Below are 21,953 nucleotides of genomic sequence, written 5' to 3'. Positions count from 1 at the left end.
CCCACAGAAACTGCCGGCGAGGACATTCCTTCACCCCGGTCCGCCGCACACTGCTTCATCCCACGGTGAGCTCGCACCACTTCCAGTGGTGGTCCTTGATTTTCGTTCTCTCCCTCGTCCTCTCACCGTGTGTCTCTCTCTCTTTTCTTTCTCTTGCCTTCGCAGCTAGTGACCAGGCGCCACCCTCGTCCGCCGTAGCTAGCCTCAGCTCCACGCCGTCGTGCTCCCCCACCTCTCCGTAAGTGCTTCAGCCGCACTGTGTGAAGTTTTCTTTTCTGTGTACATATATATATATATATGCGGATGTACACGTAAATTACTTTTCTGGTGTAAATATATATATATATGCGGATGTATATGTAAATTATGTTAATGTAAATTATGTTATGTACTTCAGATTTGAAATCATGAGTATATTGCAGGGGTTGTAAAGTATGTTTTATTTAGGCGTAGACGCGTGGATTTATTTTGTTAAATGGATATTTTTAAAGGGCTAATATTTTATTGGAATGGTTTGTAAGTAGACTGATAAGGAACACTTAAAAAGAATATTTTAAAATATTCTTTTAAAATATCCTTTTAAAAGAATATCTTTGTTTTATTATTATTTAAGCAAAAGTATGAGTTTCTAATTATAATGATTTTGTTATAGTTATGTTACTTTGTGTTATAAATTATAGTAAGATCTCTTTCGTAAATAAGTTGGAATTAAATGTTTGGTCGAAGTTAGATATTGATGAGTTTAGAAAGTGATGTGGGTATTTTTGAGAATAATGAGAAGTTTGAGTTTAAGGAATTAAAAATGGATTATTTTAGAAGTTGTAGGCTTGAATATCGAAATACGAGATTGATTGAAAATTTATGGAAATTTACGTGATTATCTTATAGGTGACGATTAATTTTGTTCGGCATTGTTGAGGAAATTTTCGAAAAGCTAAGAAGTCCAGGTAAGCGGGGTTCCTATGCTAGATTTGCATAAAAAGAAATGAACTGAGGTTGGTTTGTAAAAATGTGCATGTTGTTTTAAAAAGAAAAAGTGAAAAACAATCTTAGTATATGTTTTGCATTCCCTCATGAGATACGTATGAAAGAAAAAAGAAATGTTTTTTTTTTTTTTACATGAAATGTGTAGACATGAGCAATATTTGACATGTTTCTGAAATATGCAAAAGAGCGAATATGATATCATTGAAATTTTATGCATGTGATATGAAATGACTTGGATTTGTTTTTGATCAAATAGAAATAATATGAATATTTTTCGCACGTGTTTTGATATGATATGGATATGATAAAACTTGGGCATACTTATCTGTTCTGAATATGGTTCTGATATGATGACACTGTTCACGTGATATGGTTGGTACCACCATGATATGATATGAGTGCACCCACTTTGAAAACAAAGTGGTATTTTTACGTGTTCTTTCCTGTGTGCACACTCGGGGCTCCGAGATTGAAAAAGGAGAAGTTCACCACATGATACTGCCTGGTTTGGCCACCGGGGATAGCACAACCCTACCACGGGAGTTAAACATGGTATATGATATGATATGATAAGATGAAAATGTTCAGTTATGTTATGCCAAAGTGTTTTTGAATATGAAATGGATTCTTAAATATGAATTGTTGATTTTGAATATGAAAAGATTGAAAAGTCGATCTGATTTTCTGATAACATGTTTTTATAAGATCTGCATATAAAAATAAAATGTCTTTGTTTCTGCATAATGAACTTTCTGAAAAGGCTCATATTTACATACTAGTATATGTTCTCTGCTTACTGAGTTGTTGATAACTTACCCCTATCTTCATAATATGTTTCAGATAATTTTGATGCTACAGCTGAGAATCAGGAATAGGGAGTATTTGCAAGTTTGTGGATCATAGAAGACTAAGTGCCTTAGGGTGCAATGACTTTTGGAGAATGACTTTTTGGTAGTATTGATATTTTATGTGACTTTGGTATGTTGAGTAATGAATATTTCTAGTTATGTATAACGATGAGACACCATTGATGTGCTCTTACGTAGGAACATGGATATTTGTGTTGAACAAATAGCTTAATATGTTATGGAGACTCTGGTTTATTTTAAACGCATAATTGGAGTTGATTTTAGGTGACATGAGTTAACTCTCCGGACCCTCGGGGACGGGGCATTACAATTCTGTTCTAATAGGTTCCTTTTCCGGTCACAGAATAGGCTTTTCAAGAAAGCTAGCTAGCTAGCTAGGGAAAAAATGACAACTAGTCATGCAATTTCACCAAATTACGATCAACGCTTCAGTTTGAACTTCATTAATTAGCTAGGGATGTGTTACAATGGAAAAGAAGAAAACCCTAATTGCGGCAGATGAGAGGGAAAGAAAGGGCAGGGTTCGATTAAGGGAAGGGAAAGGGAAAGTTATGCACCATTGATGAGATCAAGGGCTAAGGTCGCACCGGCACTTAAAGGAAAAGGGAATCTAGAAGATGCAGTTCATTTTATTGTTAATTGCATTTACTTTACATTTGATTTGCATTGCATTTCGTATTTCATTTACTTGTAATTTCGGTAGTTATCACATGCAAATATTGTTGGGGCCCACTACTGTATATGTTATGGTTCCTTTATAAGGAACATTGCGTCTGTAAGGAAGGATATCCAGAATATTAATATAACTTTTAATTTCTTCATCTTCTCTCTCTAAACCTGGAGGCCCTCTCCACTCGAAGTGAGAAATCTCTCAATTCCGATTCTTAGCATTACAAATTAGTATCAGAGCCATTGTTCCTTTCATACCAACCACGGTTAGAGGCACACGTATAAACCAATTACAAGAGAATTACAACACCCTTAAAAAAAAAAAAAAAAAGTCCCAATTCCGGATAGTGGAAACCGAGGTCATTGCCCTGCAACACCAAGTGGAAGTTGTGGCTCAATAGATGTCCTTGCTTACGTTTGAACTGCGAAAGAAGAATCAATATCAGCAAGGAGAATCATCAGGTAATCTCAATCCAAACTTAGAACAAGCTCTGGTAAACATAAGAGAGGTACATACTAGATCCATTAGACTAGACTTTCCAGTTTTTAGTGGAGAAGACCCTGAAGGGTGGTTATACAAGGTAAAACACTTATTTACCTTTCACAACACTTTACCTCAACATAGGATACACCTGGTTTCTTTCCATATGGAGGGCAAAGCCTTCACATGGTTTCAAGACTTGGATGAATCGGGGGGGGGGGGGGGGGGGGGGGGGGGGGGGGGGGGGGGGGGGGGGGGGGGGGGATTGGTGGATTGGGAGTGTTTTGTGAAGGCCCTACTCACTAGATTTAGGCCTAACTGCTATGACGACCCCATGGAGGCCCTCACAGGCCTCAAATAGATCGGTTCTATTGAGGCTTATAAAACTCAATTTGAAAATATCTCCAACGGGCTTAGGGGATTATCGGACCAATACAAGTTGAGTTGTTTCCTAAATGGCCTCAAAGTTGAAATTAGACTACCCATAAGGATGTTTCACCCTACAACCTCATCTCAGCCTACAACCTAGCTAGCATCCAAGAGGAACATGTTAGCCTCACCAAAAAAAGGAAACAAGGGAACCTTCATACACCCCACTAAAACTGTCATCCTTAAAACCCCAAATAGACCACCAGATTACCCAAATAGAACCCACTTACCAGTCCAAGAAATAAGCCTTGATCTGAGAGAGAAGAACGATAAGAGAAGAGGTTTCAATCTAAGAGAGGAAGATAGCTAAGAGTGAGGTTATGTGCTTTTCTTCTTCCTCCATTTGTTTTCACCTTTCTTTCTTTTTTTTAATAATATAAGCGTTGACATGGCGAAACAACATGTCAGTGGCGTGCACAATGCCTTCGCACTTGTGTCTGTATGTAGCCGAACTGGTCATTCCAAGGCATAATTTTTTTTTTATAAGTATCTTATTTAAATAAGTATTGAGTTAATATTGAATTAATATTAAGTATTAATGGAATATTAGGTATTGAATTAAAGATTTTTATTCACTTGATGGAATATTAATATTCAATAATAATATTGAATTAATATTAAGTATTGAATTAACATTAAATATTAATGGAATATTTAGTATTGAATTAATATTTAAGTATTATTTTAAATAATATTAATATTCTATTTATTTAATTAAGTATTGAGTTAAATAAGCTAATACGTAGGATCAATATCCATGTCAGCTAATTGAAAACGTACTGCCCGACTGGAGAAATAAACCCATGAGGTTAGAGAAAGTAAACCCGTGAGGAGAGAGACCCCCATTGCCGACTTAGTCCGGCGAGTAGCTGCTCACCGCCGGCACAGACTTGTTCGCCAGGCTCAGGTGACTGCGTCGAGGGTCTTTCGGCACTTTTGTGATCCTTCTCTTGGGATCCGATCTGCTCCAAGACTCGACTGTCTTTAGGAGGCGGCCTTCTTCGTCGACGGAGGAATCGCTACAGCCTCGTGAGGACAAACTCGCTAGGTAGATCTGTAGCGCCGTTGGGATCTGCTCCAGCCTCGTGTGAGAAGACCCTCTAAGGTACGTCCCTTTTGACCCTTCCTATACGAGAGGCCCTCCAGTAACCCTGTCAGGTGGAAAGGATGGGGTGCTTTGGTTCGTACGGTGGAGGGGGTGTGTGGGTTGGATAGACAGACCTTTGTGGAAGCTCTGAAGCGTCCCTGCCCCAGTCTAAGTATCGGTTGCCGCTACGTAAACTGGAGCTAATTCAAGGTGAGTTGGGTTTTGTATTCAAAGATGCCGAAATGGAAAGGGTTACGGACGACCTGAAGTTTACGCTAGTCTTGAAATTTGCTTCGAGCCAGCCATCTATTGACGTATTGAGGTTGAAAATTATTAAAACCTGGGGTTTCTTAGAGGTTCCTATGGTGAGCTTCATGGATGACCACCATGTCTTGTTGCATCTGGCTAATGAGAAGGACTACCTTCACCCGTGGGCAAGAGAAGGGAGAGTTATGGCGGATTGCTCCTTTCGGTTGTTCAATTGGACGGTGGATTTCAACACTGTTAAGGAACCATCTATTGCGTCACAATGGATTTTCCTTCCGGGTCTTCCACTCCATCTCTATTGGGTGGAATGTCTCCAAAGTTTTGCTTCTAGATTTGGGAGATATTTGGGCACTGATAACTCTACTTTATACCGCACCAGGGCTACGGGGGCTCGACTCTGCATTGAGACTAATTTAAAGGATGAGCCTATTAAGGGGTTTCCCTTGGTGGTCAGTCAGCACCATTGTTGGCAAGAGGTTGTCTACAAGAAGCTTGGTTTTTACTGCAAGAAGTGTTCTCAGTAGGGTCATACAAAAGTGGTGTGTCGTGCAGGGGAGAGAGGGATCCGAAAAGTCATCAGGGGTGAGTGTGTGGTGAAGAGAATGGGGGAGGACAAGGCTTTGAAGGAGGTCGGGAGGAAAAAGGTTCTAATTGTATATGATGTTGATCTAGAGTGTCCTGTTGTGATGGAGTCGGATGGGGGTGTGGTCTGTGACAAAGGTAAGCAGAAAATGGTTGAGGTCTCGAATGCCTCCATTGGTGTAAGAGGTGGAGAGGATTCAGGGGGTTGTGGTGGGCAGCATGTTGTGACTGAGATTAAAGATGGGGAGGTGAGGGATCCAGTTTGGAGTGCAAATGGGGATGGCGCTCTATAGTGTCCTCTTTTGTTTGAATTTACATCATTAGAGGGTGCACCTAGGGATAGAGGGCAGCAAGTGAGTATTGAATATGTGGCTCCTCTTAGAGTCATTGAGGATCGTGTTAAGGTCTCAGGGGGTTGTGAAGGGCAGATTGTGGTGGTTGTGGTTGAAGATGGGGAGGTTGGGGAACCAAATTGTAACAGGCTAGCGGCCCTGGAGGAGCAGCTTGTTGATGGCTTGGCAATGAGTCTTTCAACTCTTGCGTTGGGGCCAGATCAAGACAAGGAAGAGGGAATAGATTTGAGGCCCTGTCGGTTGGCAACAGATTTGAGGTCCTGTCGGACGGCGCCGATAACGTGGAGTTGGATAAGGGAAAAAGACTAAAATACATTTCCCAACTTATAAAATGTGGTATCCCCTTGGTATCATGTTGTAATTGTTGTCATGGGGGGCATGAGGAAGATCTGGAACATGTGATTAACAAGGGAGAGTTTGCGATGGAGGAGTGGAAGAGAGTATATGCGGAACTGAGCATTCATTTCACTGCTCTACGAGGGTGAAATATACAATAGAAAATGGCAAACCAATAGCTTGTTGCTGCTGCCAACTACACGACTAAAAAATCTGATTTCTTTGCTGTCTCTCAGCTGAAAGGGATTAACAAGCAAAATGGATCCTCTCGCCAACAGGGTCTGCATTTGTCAAACATATCCATGTACTTATAGATAATTATGAATGATAGTCAAGGCAAATGTCCTTAGTTGGATTGCATGATCTGCAGAGCTTGATAATCGGTCACAGTCACGAAAGAAACCCGTCTGTAATACCAGCAGGACCGTCAATAATTGATCCATTTGCTTCACCGATCACTGCCTAAGAAAATGAGCCCTGCTACAGTCATAGAAAAAATATCCGAATAAATTTATCAAATAGTATATTTTTTTCACGTTTTTTTTAATTATCATTAATATTTAAAAAAAATAAAAAATTCACTATATTAATAAAAATTATTTATAATTAAATAAATAAAAAAATCTCATCCGAGACACAAATTCAAATTTCAAATTCGAATCTCAAAACATTTATGTAAGAAAATTCAACGGTTGCTGCAAAAGGTCTTTTCCACATAATGACAAAACAAATTAAATGGCAATTAAAGTCTCGAGTTTTGAAGCTGGAGCCAACCTTATAAACCACTCTTTCGCGAAAAAGACAGCAATTAAAAGCCGCATTAATAATGGTGACTAGCAATAAATTATAAACAGCACAATTAGCAATTTATATCATAACTCTGCTATAAATGAAGGATAGTGATTAGGTTACTTTATTATTATCTATTTATTATTTATATGTGTTTAAAAATCTTTTATTTTTTATTATTTCCTTTTAAATTTTTTTTAACCTCTTTAATCATTAAAAATATATATAATTTTACTTATAATCATTTTCTTAACTATTAAATAAAATATAAATTTTTTAAAAAATTAAATACAAAAAGAATAAATAATAAATAATAAAAAATAATAACCTTATCATTTTCTATAAATTAAATGCATTTTTTTAATGGAGAATGAAATTTAAACAAATATTTTGCAACTTTTATTTCTAGCATCATTTCAATAAAAGATTATTATTTTTGAATTCATGATAAGAATCAAATTCAAATAAAAAACTTAAATAAATTCAAAATGCAGTAATATAATTATATATTATTGAAGAGCTATGTAAAAGTTGAAAAATCATCTACATGATTTTTCGTTTTGCGAAAGTTACAGGCGGTTTGGATAGGAGCCAACTCTCCGTATAAGAGCAACCTCATTTGTTTGGTCATAATTAAATTTTAGTTAATACATGTCAAAAAATTATCATATTAGATTAGACATCTCTATAAAATTTTAAATTTCTACTATAGTGATTTTCTAAACTTATAAATAAACAGTAGGTTATCCAAATATTAAAATATTCAATTCTCACTCCTCTCATAAAATATGTAGGTATTTTTTATAATTAAGAAATTTGATTCTATTTATTATTATTAAATATAAAATGTGATAAAAATAAATTAATTAGTTAATATTAATTAGAATATTAATTATTAAGTTAATTATAATGATAAGTTAATTGTAATATAATTATTGTTAATATTAATATTTAATATTAATTTAAAATTTTAATAACTGTGATAAATATTAATATTAATTTAATTAGAATATAATTATTATTAATATGAAATTGGTAGAATTATCAAATGTGATACAAATAAATTAAATAAAAAAATATTAAATTAATAATATTTTATTATATAGAGAGTAAATGGTTAATCTAATATGAAGATTGAATTTAAATAGAATACGTAAATGTAAAAAAGTTTGATATTGGTTAAATTTTGAAGATGAATTTGGTCAAGCCAATGAGAATGCTCTAAACCATCTCAACTATTCTGTATCTAAGTCCAATCTTGTTTGGATATTGAGATAAAATAAGATAAGTTAAGATATTATGAATAGTAGTAAGATTATTCAGTGACTCTAACTTCGACTCTGACTCCGATTCCGACTTCAATATTATACATATTTTATAAAAATATATGTATTTTTTATATATTAATCATATATTTTTTATGCAACTATAACTTATATAGTTAATTAATTTCAATAATATATTAATATGAGTAAATTATTATAAAATAATATGTTTATACTATAATATAAATAGATTATATTCACTAATAATAGTTTAATATATGTAAACACTATACTATTATGCTTACAAAAAAAACCATACTATTAACTATAATACTAATGTATAATAATATGTAATATTAATTATATAATAATAAATGTATAATAACATTTAATACTAATGTATTATATGTATAAATATATGTATAAATACAAATATATAAATTTATAATTAAATATAATACTAATATATGTATAAATATATGTATAACATATAATATTAATATGATCATAATTTTTTAAATATTTATATAAAATATAATAAATAATTTAATTTTTTAAAATATTAAAATAAAAATAATATTTTATTAAACTTTTAACCTTTATTTCATTTAATTTCATCTCATCTATATAAATAAATAAGACTTAAATTGATATGATCATAAGTTAGATGTATTTTAAAATAAAAATAAATTTATAATCTAATAAACTATAGCAAATTAAATGAATTTATAAATTTATTTTATGACTAAAATATTTATTTTAAAGCGTTACTTTGCTCAGCTTGAATTAATTCAGCAGTTGCCCTTCTCCATCTTCGGTACTAATTGGGAAGTTATAACCATCACCTACCTACACGTACCCGCATGCAGAAGTCTCCGGCCCTTTCCGAAGTCTTCCTTTTTTTTTTTTTTTCTTATTTCCTTTTCAGATTCAGAAGTCTTTGTGAAAGTGACAAGAGAGCACATGTTTATGTACTACTCCACGTGTTATTGCAAATATACTTGACCCGTTTTTAATTTCTAGTTTCTTAAGCAGATAAGATCAGGATACGGATGCAGGTGATCATCCAATCAAATGCTATAATCAATAAATGCATCTAATTTGATCTAATGAGTTGCTGGAAATTAAAGTCCTTCGACCTAATGACAAAAAATATTAAATGACAAAGTGGAGCCAATCTTATAAATCTCACTTTGGTGAAAAAGACAACAATTAGCAATCATGCCACATGGAACTACTGGGTCATATTAAAATATTTATGAGAATTAAAAAAATGCTTAAAAGAAGTAAAAAAAAAAAAAAAAAAAAAAAAAATTGGAATACAATTCTCGAGAAACATTGTCGGTTGGTCTAGGACTCCAAATGGAAATTAATTTGTTTTGGATAGTCATGATAATAGAATTTTGTAAATAATAGTAATAGAATTTTTTTAATAATAGTAAAATATTTTAAATTAAGACTTTTATTAGATTTAAAAAAATGAAAAAGTTGAATAAAAGTATTATAAAATTAAAATATTGTTAGAATATAATTTTAGTATTATTTTTATTTTGAAATTTAAAAAATTTAATTTATTTTTTATGTTTAATATGAAAGTTTGAAAAAGTTAAATTATTTTTTATATTTTATATAAAAGTTTGAAAAATTTATAATGATTATGGTCTGATTTGATTTTACAAACTTTGCAAACCATCTCATTTTATATTATCTAATTTCAACATCATTCAAAGTTTCAATTTCAATAATATTACATAACGCGAAAAAAAATTTACTGCAATTGTCGTCAATGATATACGTAAAATCTGTTTTATAATTATTTAAATAATTATATTTTTAATTAGGAACATTTTTACAAAATAACATAAAAATAATATCCTTTTTTAAAAATATTCTCAATTTAAAATATTATTGTAAAAAGGATTTAAGCTTATCATTATTCTTTTTGAAAACAATTCTTTTGAGAAGATCAAGGCAAGTTTCAAAGAGAAATAATATTTACAGTTGTGAGTATACAAACGTCGTATAGTCACTTTAAAAAAAGTGAATAAATATGAGATCCATATGAAAAGAAATTATTTTTTTAATTGTAGATCACACTCTTTTTTAAAGTGATTGCATGACGTTTGCACATTTCACGACTGTATGTAACATTACTCAGTTCCAAAATACTTGGCGGGGGTAAAGAATCAATAATGTGTTTCGTATTCTAATTTGGACAATATAGTCATTTTAATATATATATCCAGTCTTAATTATGATAATGATCGCTACATAATGGTGGCCAGACGTCGATCTATAAATGTAATCCACTTTGTAGCAAAATTCTCGTGCAAGGTTGAGAGTATCAAAAACCTCATTTACTTGGAGTTCGTACGCAGTCCTCTCTCCGAAGCTTATAAGCTACCTCATCAATTTCCAACTGTGAAGGTTAGCAGTTTCGATAGTCCCTCCTAATTATAATATTGGCTCAAAAATCATGATCAATAATATCACATATTGCGTATATGCATGAATATTGTATTTCGACATATATAGAAAATTAATTTATGTTTCAGAGATTTCTGTTTTATTTTTTAATTAAAGCAGTCGTCACCCATATATTGTCTATATATCTAGTCACCTAATTAAGCATCTCATGCATATGTATATAATATCACATACGTAATATCATATTAATTATTGTAATTAATTTTCAATATTCTTAGAAAAAATCAAGGAAAAATAATGGAAGAGGGTGATAGCTCATTATCTCAATCTCGTGCTTTTTATGCTCCTCTCCTTCGAGCTGCCCTAGAAGATGACTGGAAAACTGCTGAAGCTTTTATCCAGAAAAATCCAAACTGCCTTGGAGCCCCAATAACAAAAGAGGCAGGCACAGCTCTTCACAATGCTGCAGCTGCAAAAAACACCCGTTTTGTAAAAGAACTCGTGAAACAGATGACACCGGAACAATTAGAATTGAAAATCAAACCAAGCAACTGCACGGCCCTTTACTTTGCTGCTCAATCAGAAATCGTAACAATTGCAGAGGTGATGGTGAAAAAGAACAAATGTCTGCCACTGATCCCCATGGATGACATCGAATTTTTACCACTTTACGCGGCAATAAAGACTGGAAATAGAGACATGGTGTCGTATTTATACTCTGTGACTCCTATTCAAGAGTTGAATTCTCTGCATCACATTAATCTCCTTAACGCTACTATTTCCACCGATTTGTATGGTATCTCCTACACTTATGATCATCAGTTTGATTGTTCTTATAATATGATACGTTTTTATAAATAACTTAATTCATATATTAACCAATTATTAAATGATAGTTACTTAAGATAGACTAAAATATGTCTTGGTTTTTATGAACAGATACGGCACACAAAATTCTGGACATTCTAAAGCCAGCACTTGGTGAGCAGGAATATCTTTGGCTTTCATTGGAGATGTTGGCTGAAATACCTTCGAGAATTGGCATCAAAAGTCAGCCATCAGTATGGGAAAGATGCTTAAACTCCTGTTAGTTTATTTCCAACCCAAACTATTAACCTAAATATACGTATGTACGTATATATGTAAGTATGCATGTGTATATTTATAACTGTGGACTGGAGGAATTTCTTGATTAATCAAGTATATAAATTTACCAAGTGTACGTTTCCGGCCGTAGAGAGGTGCCTTCTACATTGTGGTAGACTGCTGCTACCATTAGCTAGGAAGTTATCTCATAATTTGTTGTTCACGCATATATAGTTGTATATATAATACCCCTGCACGTGGCATTGGGAGGTAGATAGCAGGCCATCATGATTAACTCTATTCTTAGTCTCTACAACACAATCTATATTGAATAATTTGATTTGAAAAATAAATTTTAAAATTTAAATCTTATAAATAAAATTATACCATATAGATAGTGTGTGCACGTGGTGTAGAGGCCTTAAAATAACATTTCTTGCCATATTAATTCTTTAACTACATATAAATGCTTTTTTTTTTTATATATATAAATAACTACTTATAAATCTTCTTTTTAGTGCTATTTGGTATTTAAGATACTAGGCTAGTCATCAAACTAACATGTCCAAATAACCAGTACCTAATTAAATTTGAAGACGTTAATCTCAGAGACTCTTAAAGTAAATTGTTTGTCACTAACTGCAATTTTATGTGCATATATAATTAATTCATGATCAGAAATTAATTAAGCTATGTCAATTTTATATATAGGAGCCATGCACGCTATATATAGAGCTATAATATTAAGAAGCATATATATTGAAAAATAAAATGTATATGACGACGTTGAAGCAATGAAATAATGATCCATTAATATAAGAACTAATTATAATATATATCCTAAACGATATGATATTCTTTTGGCATATAGAATTTATATTTCTGTTTAACCAGACGATCTTCCTAACTAGGCTTCAGTGGTCGGTTCTGCAACAAAGCTTTGATGCAAGCATCAGCCCATCACTTAGTTGACCGCCTTTGGAAACGGCTAATCGAAGACGACACATATTTCTCGCCAACTGCGGTTGGTCATGACCAGCATATGATGAAACTAGTTGTTGAAGCTGCAAAAGTAGGGAACGTTGAATTTCTAATTATACTTATACGCTCTTATCCCGATCTCATATGGCAAGTTGACGAAGAATATGGAAGTTTATTTCACGTTGCTGTTAAACATCGACAAGAGCGTGTTTTTAATTTAATATATGAGATAGGTGTTTTGAAGGACAACCTTGCGAGCTTGTATGCCGAAGGGAATAAGTCCATGCTGCACTTAGCTGGAGAATTGCCCTCTACAGATCGACTGAATATCGTATCAGGAGCAGCTCTTCAAATGCAACGAGAGTTGTTGTGGTTTCAAGTACGTACGTGCGTGTGTTAATTAAATATCATGTCAACATCTTTTCTTCTCGTCGAACATTTATATATTGCATGGTCTCCCTTTTCTGTATGTTTTAATTTACAAGCAATAGGTTATTGTAGGAGATAGAAAAGATTGTGCCGAAGTCACTTATAGACGACACGAATAAAAAAGGAGAAACACCCAGAGATATATTTGCGAGGACCCATGAAGAACTACAGAAGAATGGTGAAGAGTGGATGAAAAACACGGCAAACTCTTGCATGGTCGTGGCAGCACTGATTGCCACTGTGGTTTTTCCAGCTGCCTTCACAGTACCAGGTTGTGACAATCAAGAAACAGGCATTCCTATCTTTCTGGAAAGCAACTGGTTTACGTTATTTCTCGTATCAGATGCGGTAGCCATGTTATTCTCTTCGCCTTCAATATTAGTTTTCTTGACAATTCTCACGTCACGCTACACCGAAAAAGATTTCCTTAAATCATTACCTCTTAGGTTGGCATTAGGACTCGCTATGCTTTTAATTTCAATAGTAGGCATGTTGATAGCCTTCAGTGCAGCCTGTTTTTTGGTCTTTAAAAGCAAAACAAGTGTTCCGATCCGAATAATTGTTGCAGATTGTTCCAATTAGTTTGTTTGTTATCCTACATCGTAGCCTTTGGTTTGATGTATTCTGCTCAGCATTCTGTTCAGATTGTTTCCTTTTCCGGTCTCAGAATAGGCTTTTCAATCCAAGCTGCCAGCAAAGCTTGCTACAGAAATTAAGAATGACAATCAAGCCGGACATAATGAAAGAACTCAGGTTCCTGATCGGGCCGAAAAAAAGGGGTCCGATTTAAACGTCCTACAACCAGTCATGCAAGTCCTCAGTGTGAAATTTGACGAAAGTATGATCAAGGCTTCAGTATCATGATCTTCATGAATTAGCTTGGAATAATGTTGACTTTTTAAAACCCACGAGTACTGGGCTGGTGATAATTATTATATGAAAGCTTCTACTTTTTATTAATTAGGACTCTCGAAACTCTATTGTAAGATAGTTCTATGATGTTTGTCGTTATATATATTTTGTGTAGTTGTTTTGTGAATGTAGCACTAGTAATCTATATTATATATACATGTAAAAATGTTGTTGAATATTATGAATTTTCTATGACCTCATGATCATAATTATCTTATTCGGTCACATCATGAAAGAAATCCGTCTGTATTAACAGCAGGAGAATCAATATTTGATCCCTTCACATGATCAAACAATCCCTGCCTAAGAAAATTTGCCGGATACCGGAAAAGTTCTTCGACACAATGACAAAACAAATTGAAGGCATTTTTGTAAAGGGAAATGAACCTTAAACAAATATTTTATCTTTATTTAAAAAGTATTTTTTTAATTAAATATTATTACCATTTTATTTCAAACCTCCCGGCCCAGATTCATATAAAAAACTTAAATAAATTCAAATCCAGTAATGTATTATTGAAGAGATGTGTAAAAATTGAAAAGTCCATCGTCTACATGATTTTCGTTTTGTAAAAATAAAGTTTCAATATTACTACTTGACCAGTGCTGGCAGTTCAAAATCAGTTCGATCAAACTCGAGTTTAGTTCGATTCGTTTATTAAATGATGTTAACGATATGATCATCGATGAAAACTAGTGTGATCAGCTCGACTCATGTTCAAATAAAAGCTAAAGAACAAAAAAAACTTGACCACCCACTGCTCCCGCGTGTTTGAACTGGACACGTTTATACCGGCCCCTATCCTCCATTTAAAATAGAAATGATAAAATATATATATATAAAATAGGTAGTCATGACTTTCACTAATCATCATAGAAACACCTAAACAGCTTCATACCTCAACCACTTATTAATTTTGCCTACACTCTTGATCCATTATCAAGAGCTAACAGTTAATTGCAATTAAATCAATACCAATACCATATAATACGAGTCCGAGCAACCATACTAAGAAGCATATTGGTGAAAATATGGAAACTTATAATGAGAAGTTTGGTAGGGGTAATTTGACTTTTTAAATTATATTCTAACACCTCTCATATGTAGGGTTATACTTTTTCTTTTATAATAAGCGGGGTAATTTTAAATTGTATCCTAACACACTTAGCATGTAGACCAGACTTTTCTTTAATATGTGGGTCAATTAAACACGTAGCTAGCTAGAATATTTAAATGGTAAAAAGTGTACGTAGAATGAGTTTCAAATTCAAAATCTTGCTCTGATACCAAAAGATTAAACTTATTAGAAAATGTTGATTTATAAATTATTTCAATTATATATATTCTAATATATATCATGTTGAGCCCAATATATAATCTTTTTAGAATCAACATCAATATAATATTTATATAATCTTGGCTAAACAATGAACCGTAACATTGGCTTAAATTTTAATTCTAGCTCTTGTAACATGCCTAACGTCAAACCATTGTTAATTAATCAATGACAGCTTTTCTTTTAACACATGATTTTCTCTCAATCCTCGGCTTCAAAGGGTTCAAGATCAACAAAGCGTTAGCCCATCAATTAGTTTGTCGCCTCTTGAAAGAGTATTTTGGAGACGCGCGAGAACTTCTTGTCATCATGAATGTCCATGGTTCGCCAATGGCCCAAATATCAATGCATGCAAATACTTGCTGAAGCTGCAAAACTAGGGCATGTTGAATTTATAATTAAGTAATTAATACGCTCTTATCCCAATCTGATCTTATGGCGAGATGATAAAAAATATGGAACTTTATATTTATATATGAAAAAAATCTATTCATTATTTTCTTTTTTCATTATTCTCTCATTATCTCATGATGTAGCATTTATAAATGATATGTTTGTTAAATATCAACCCAAGTGTGAACAGTAGCTCCTCAACAGTCTTAGATAGCTACTTCAAATATCTTGTTTGTCTCTAAATATCAAGGTTGTCTCCAAAATATCAAGTTTATCTCTTACAGCCACTTTTATTGTTTGTTTGTCTCCTGAGACATCTCCTGTAAAAGAAGATCATTTGTAAACGAAATAATATCTAAGTGGGACATAAAAGAGGGCCATTTGTAGAGATAGAAATAATCTTATTGGAGTTTGTATATTTTGTACAAACACTTTGAAACCTATTGTTTCTGCTACAGTGGACGTAGACAAATTGCCGAACCACTTACATGTTGTCTCTGTCTTGTGTTTGGGTGTGATTTTGGATAGTTTTGATACAACAATTGGTATCAGAGATTCGGTTTTACGCTACCCAGAAAATTTAAGTTGATCCAAATCAACTTTTGACCACACCAGGAGGTTCATCTCAACAAGAGGAACACGTTGCCACAAACGGCATCGAAAACCGACGTCAGAGGAGCTCACACGCGCTCCTAGAAAGTCGGAAGGTGCGATTCACGCGCCAACGGTCATCTAGAGGTTGAAGATGCGTGATACACACATGCTCACGCTAGCCCACGCGCTCCAGAGGAAGATGACATGTGAGACAAACGCGCCCACGCTCCCACACTCTCGCCACGCGCTCCGCCTTCTATTCCTATTCGATCTGGACCGTTCAAAATTTCAGATCTGTTTTGGGCTTGTTCTAAGCCATTCGGAGTCCGATTTCAACGATCCAATAGTGCTTTCCAACTATTTGGATCATTCCGGACTCATCCATTCGGTTGAAATTTTGAAATTCATTTTCTAGAGATAAGTAATTTTTTAGATGGAATCAGAATGAGAAATTGCAGGTGATAGGAGCTCTGGAAATGCTAGTAGCTCTGGGTGTAGATCCATGGTTTCAAATGCCAAATTTAAAATTGAGAAGTTCAATAGAACTAATAACTTTGGTATGTGGCAATGTGAAGTCGTGGACGTTTTGATCCAACAAGAGTTGGATATTACGCTGGAAGAAAAATCAGAGGACATGACGAAGAGGGATTGGGACAAGCTTAACCAACAAGGTTGTGGTACAATCCGTTTGTGTCTTGCCAAAGATCAGAAGTATTTTGTCTTAAGAGAGACAAAAGCAAGTGAACTTTGGCGGAAATTGGAAGAAAAATACTTGACAAAAAGTATTGAGAGTCGTTTGTATTTGAAGAAGAAACTCTTTAGATTCCAATTTTGAGAAGATATGTCTATGTTCGAACATTTCAATAGTTTCAATCAGATACTTGCTGATTTGCAAAACTTAGATGTTGAAATCCAAGATGAAGATAAGGCTTTACTTTTATTAAATTCCTTACCTGATACGTATGAACATTTGATTATTACCACACTTTTGTATAGGAAGGAAAAGATTAATTTTAACGATGTATCTAGTGTTTTGATAAATAATAAGTACCGCAGAAAAGATAAAGAGGTACAGCTAAATACATCAAATGAAGCATTTACAGTAAGAGGGAGACCGAAGTCAAGGTATCTAGGAAAGAAGAAAGATTCTCAATCGAGAAGACGGGCCACATCACGTGGTTCATCAGTCAGTAGAAGACTTGCCAAAGATGAATGTGCTTTTTGTCACAACAAAGGGCATTGAAAAAATGATTGTCCCAATCTAAAGGGGTAACAGAAGAACCAACCCTCCACAGCCAATGTCACCAACAGAGATGAAGATGCAGATCTTACCTTAACAGGTTTATCATTTATTTGTCATTATGATGAATGGATAATAGATTCCGGGTGTACCTATCACATGTGTCCCAATCAGGACTGGTTTACTGACTTCACAAAGATTGATGGAGCAGTACTTATGGACAACAATAATGCTTGTAAGACTCAGGGAATAGGTAGCATCCGGCTGAAGCTGCATGATGGAACTGTCAAGACATTGACAGAAGTTAGATACGTTCCAGACTTGTGGAAGAATCTTATCTCACTTGGGACTCTGGATTCAAAGGGATTCAGAATCACCATAGAAGATGGAATTCTTAATGTGGTAATGGGAATTCAGGTGACAATGAAGGGCTCAAGGCGAGGAAATCTGTACTTCTTGCAAGGAAGTACTGTTAGTGAAAGAGCTTCCACAGCCTGTGAGAAGCTAGATGAGACTGATACTGACACAACCAAGCTTTGGCACATACGTATGGGGCACGCCGAAGAAAAAGCTTTGCAAACACTTGTGAAGCAAGGCTTACTCAAAGGTGCCAAAACTGGTAAATTGTTTTTCTATGAAAACTGTGTATTAGGGAAGCAGAAGCAGATCAAGTTTGGAATTGCAGTCCATAGTACACAAGGAATACTTGACTATGTACATTCTGATGTTTGGGGACCTACCAAGAATGCATCTTTGAGAGTAAACATTAGTTTTTAACATTTGTTGATGATTATTCTCGTCGTGTATAGGTATGTGTACACGATGAAGCATAAAGATGAAGTGTTGAAGATTTTCCTTAATTGGAAGAAGATGATCGAGACTCAAACAAGCAGGAAGATCAAGCGGCTCAAATCAGATAATGGAGGTGAGTACACTCTAGACCCATTCATGGAAGTATGCCGGAAAGAGGGAATTGTTAGACACTTCACTGTACGAGGAATACCGCAATAAAACGGTGTGACAGAACGGATGAATCGTACTTTATTAGAGAAAGTATGGTGTATGTTACTAGATGCTGGATTCAGTAAACAATTTTGGGCTGAAGCTGTGACGTATGCTTGTCACCTCATCAACCGATTACCCGCAGCTGCCAATGGCGAGAAGGCACCCATTGAAATATGGAAATGTGCACATGCTACTGATTATGACTTTTTACACATTTTTTGATGTCCAGCTTACTATCATGCTAAAGAAAGTAAGCTTGATCCTAGAGCTAAGAAAATAAAATTCTTAGGCTTTAGTACTGGTGTAAAATGGTATAGACTCTAGTGCATAAAGTCAAAAAAGGTAATAATCAGTAGAGATGTTACATTCAACGAGTCTGAGATGCTCAAGTCACATGAGCATAAAGACTCCTATGAAGGCAGCCATGATAGCAAAGTACATTGTGAGTCACAGAAGGTGAAGTTTATTACGCCAAAAGAATCAGGAGTCGCTAATGAAGAGCATGGACAACTTGAAGTTGATAGTCCAGACACGATATCTCCCAACCAACCTAAATCAATTGCAACAAATAAGCCGAGAAGAGAGACATGTTTACCAGCACGTTATGCAGACTTTGTGACGTATGCACTTCCAGCTGAAGGAGATCAGATCCCAACCACTTACAAAAAAGCTATACAGTCTAGTCAACAGACTGCATGGAAAAGTGCAATGAACGAGGAGATGCAGTCTCTTCATAAGAACCAGACATGGGAGCTTATGTCGCTTCCAAATGGAAAGAAGTCAATTGATTATAAGTGAGTTTTCAATCAGAAAGATAATCAAGCTACTAAAGGTAGGGTGCAATTCAAAGCTAGATTGGTAGCCAAGGGCTACGCTCAGACAAAGGGAATTGACTATAGTGAGGTATTCTCTCCTGTTGTTAAACATTCATCCATTCGAATATTGCTAGCTTTGGTTGCACAATATGATCTTGAGTTAGCCCAGCTTGACGTGAAGACGGCTTTCTTACATGGTAATCTGGAGGAAGAGATTTATATGTCTCAACCGGAATGTTTTAAAGAAGCTGGTAAAGAAAAATTAGTTTGCAATCTGAAGAAATCGCTCTATAGTTTGAAGCAGTCACCTCGGCAGTGGTACAAACGTTTCGACCGCTTCATGATTGACTTGAAATAGACTCGTTGCCAATATGATCACTGTGTGTATTTCAAACAACTTGCAGATGGATCTTTCATATATTTGCTTTTATATGTAGATGACATGTTGATTGCATGTAAAAGCAAGGTGGAGATAGATCAATTAAAAGCTCAATTGAGTCAAGAGTTTGAAATGAAAGATCTAGGAGAAGCACGAAGAATATTAGGGATGGAGATTAACAGATATATGGTGAAAAGCACAATTCACCTTACTCAAAAGCAGTATCTTGAGAGAGTACTACAACATTTCAACATGAACTCGAAGATGAAACCTGTAAGTACTCCAATGGCCCCATATTTCAAACTCAGTGCATTGCAATCTCCTAAAAGTGATGAAAACCTGGACTATGAAAATGTCTCGTATGCAAGTGTTGTAGGAAGCTTAATGTATGTCATGGTGTGTACATGACTTGATATCTCTCAAGTCGTCAGCTTTGTCAGCCGATATATGCATAATCCTGGAAAGACACATTGGCATGTGGCTAAATGGATTCTACGGTACATTCTAGGGACTGTAGATCTTTGTTTGAAGTTTGAGAAGAGTGAAGATAGTCTAGTAACTGGATATGTTGACTCAAACTATGCTGGTGATATTGACAAACGACGATCGACAACTGGATATGTGTTCACTATGGCTGGAGGACCAATTAGTTGGCGATCTATTTTGCAATCTACAATTGCACTATCCTCAACAGAGGCTGAATACATGGTTGTGACAGAAGCCGTGAAAAAAGCAATTTTGTTATAGGGACTGGTAACATATTTGGGCTTTAAACAGCAAGAGGCTACCGTTTACTGTGACAGTCAGAGTGCAATTTATCTATCCAAGAATCAAGTGTATCATTCTCGAACAAAGCATATAGATGTCCACTTTCACTTCATACGTGAGATATTAGATGAAGGGGACATTCTACTTCAGAAGATTGGCACTGAAGACAATCCAACATATATGTTGACGAAAGTCGTCACAGGGATCAAATTCCAACACTGTTTGGAATTGATCAATATCTCACACTGCTGAGCACCTTCAGATGCGTTGGTGCCTTATGGCACATTTGATAGCAGAAATCTCTCATGGCAAATATAACGAGTATTTTAAATATGGGAGTGAAATCATTTGGAGGAAGCAACAGTTTATAACAGCTTAATATGGCACACATGGGTGGAGGGGGTGATTGTTAAATATCAACCCAAATGTGAACAATAGCTCCTCAACAGTCTTATATAGCTACTTCAAATATCTAGTTTGTCTCTAAATATCAAGGTTGTCTCCAAAATATCAAGTTTGTCTCTTACAGCCACTTTTATTGTTTATTTGTCTCCTGAGGCTTCTCCTATAAAAGGAGATCATTTGTAAACGAAATAATGTCTGAGTAGAACATAGAAGAGGGCCATTTGTAGAGATAGAGATAATCTTGTTGGAGTTTGTATATTTTGTACAAACACTTTGAAATCTACTGTTTCTACTACAGTGGACGTAGGCAAATTGCCGAACCACTTACATATTGTCTCTATCTTGTGTTTGGGTGTGATTTTAGGTGATTTTGATACAACAAGGTTCACAAGTTAATTATAATAAATAGTTTCCAATCATTTAATGTCACGTCATGCAACAGTACCATATATTATATATTGGCCCTAAACTATATATGGGATTAATATAGCCCCCAACATACAAATTTTGCAATCAACACTCTCCTTTGAGATCGATTCATTTTAATGTTTATGATCCTAAGATCTAGATTGTTATGTGGTATATATAAATTAACACATTCGTGTATATTAATTTGTAATGTTAATCCCATATCCTAACCTATTAATCTGTTAGTTTGATTTTAATTTGGCGTGTGGGATGATATTGGACCTTGTTATAAATAGGTCATATGTTGATAATAAAAGTTATTAGTTTATGAGATATTACAAATTGTCCCATAGTTTAGATTGCACTTCTAGGTGTTGTTATTAAACATATAAACATCAAATTAATAATTTGATTAGATTATTATCTCGATTTGTTTTTTATTATGATGAAAATATTTACTTTATCTCATCTCCATGTAATTTTCTTATAAATAAATACCAATGCTTTGCATTCAAAACAATTAAGAATAAAGATATTGCCTCAAGTCTATCTGCCCCATTCTCTCATCTCTATCTCCTTTTCTATTTTATATATATATATATATATATATATATATTATTTTCTACCAATTATTATAGGATTTGATATGCTTAATATTAT

At 34.4% G+C, this 21,953-nt stretch overlaps 1 protein-coding gene across 1 annotated transcript in view; it reads left to right on the top strand.

Annotated features, from left to right (window-relative positions):
• The window catches only part of LOC121244805 (ankyrin repeat-containing protein At5g02620-like), a 44,217-nt gene extending 30,598 nt beyond the window's left edge, over window positions 1-13,619 (top strand). The window contains exons 4-5 of the mRNA XM_041143013.1: window positions 12,539-12,987; window positions 13,110-13,619. Coding sequence (XP_040998947.1) covers window positions 12,539-12,987; window positions 13,110-13,619 — 959 coding nt within the window. The remainder of the gene's footprint in view (window positions 1-12,538; window positions 12,988-13,109) is intronic.
• The last annotated feature ends 8,334 nt before the right edge of the window (window positions 13,620-21,953 follow it).

The sequence above is a fragment of the Juglans microcarpa x Juglans regia genome, chromosome 8S (assembly GCF_004785595.1).
Source record: "Juglans microcarpa x Juglans regia isolate MS1-56 chromosome 8S, Jm3101_v1.0, whole genome shotgun sequence".
In the NCBI taxonomy this organism is placed as follows: domain Eukaryota; kingdom Viridiplantae; phylum Streptophyta; class Magnoliopsida; order Fagales; family Juglandaceae; genus Juglans; species Juglans microcarpa x Juglans regia.
The sequence above is the reverse complement of the archived record's forward strand: the minus strand, read 5'-3'. Positions and strand labels throughout refer to the sequence as shown.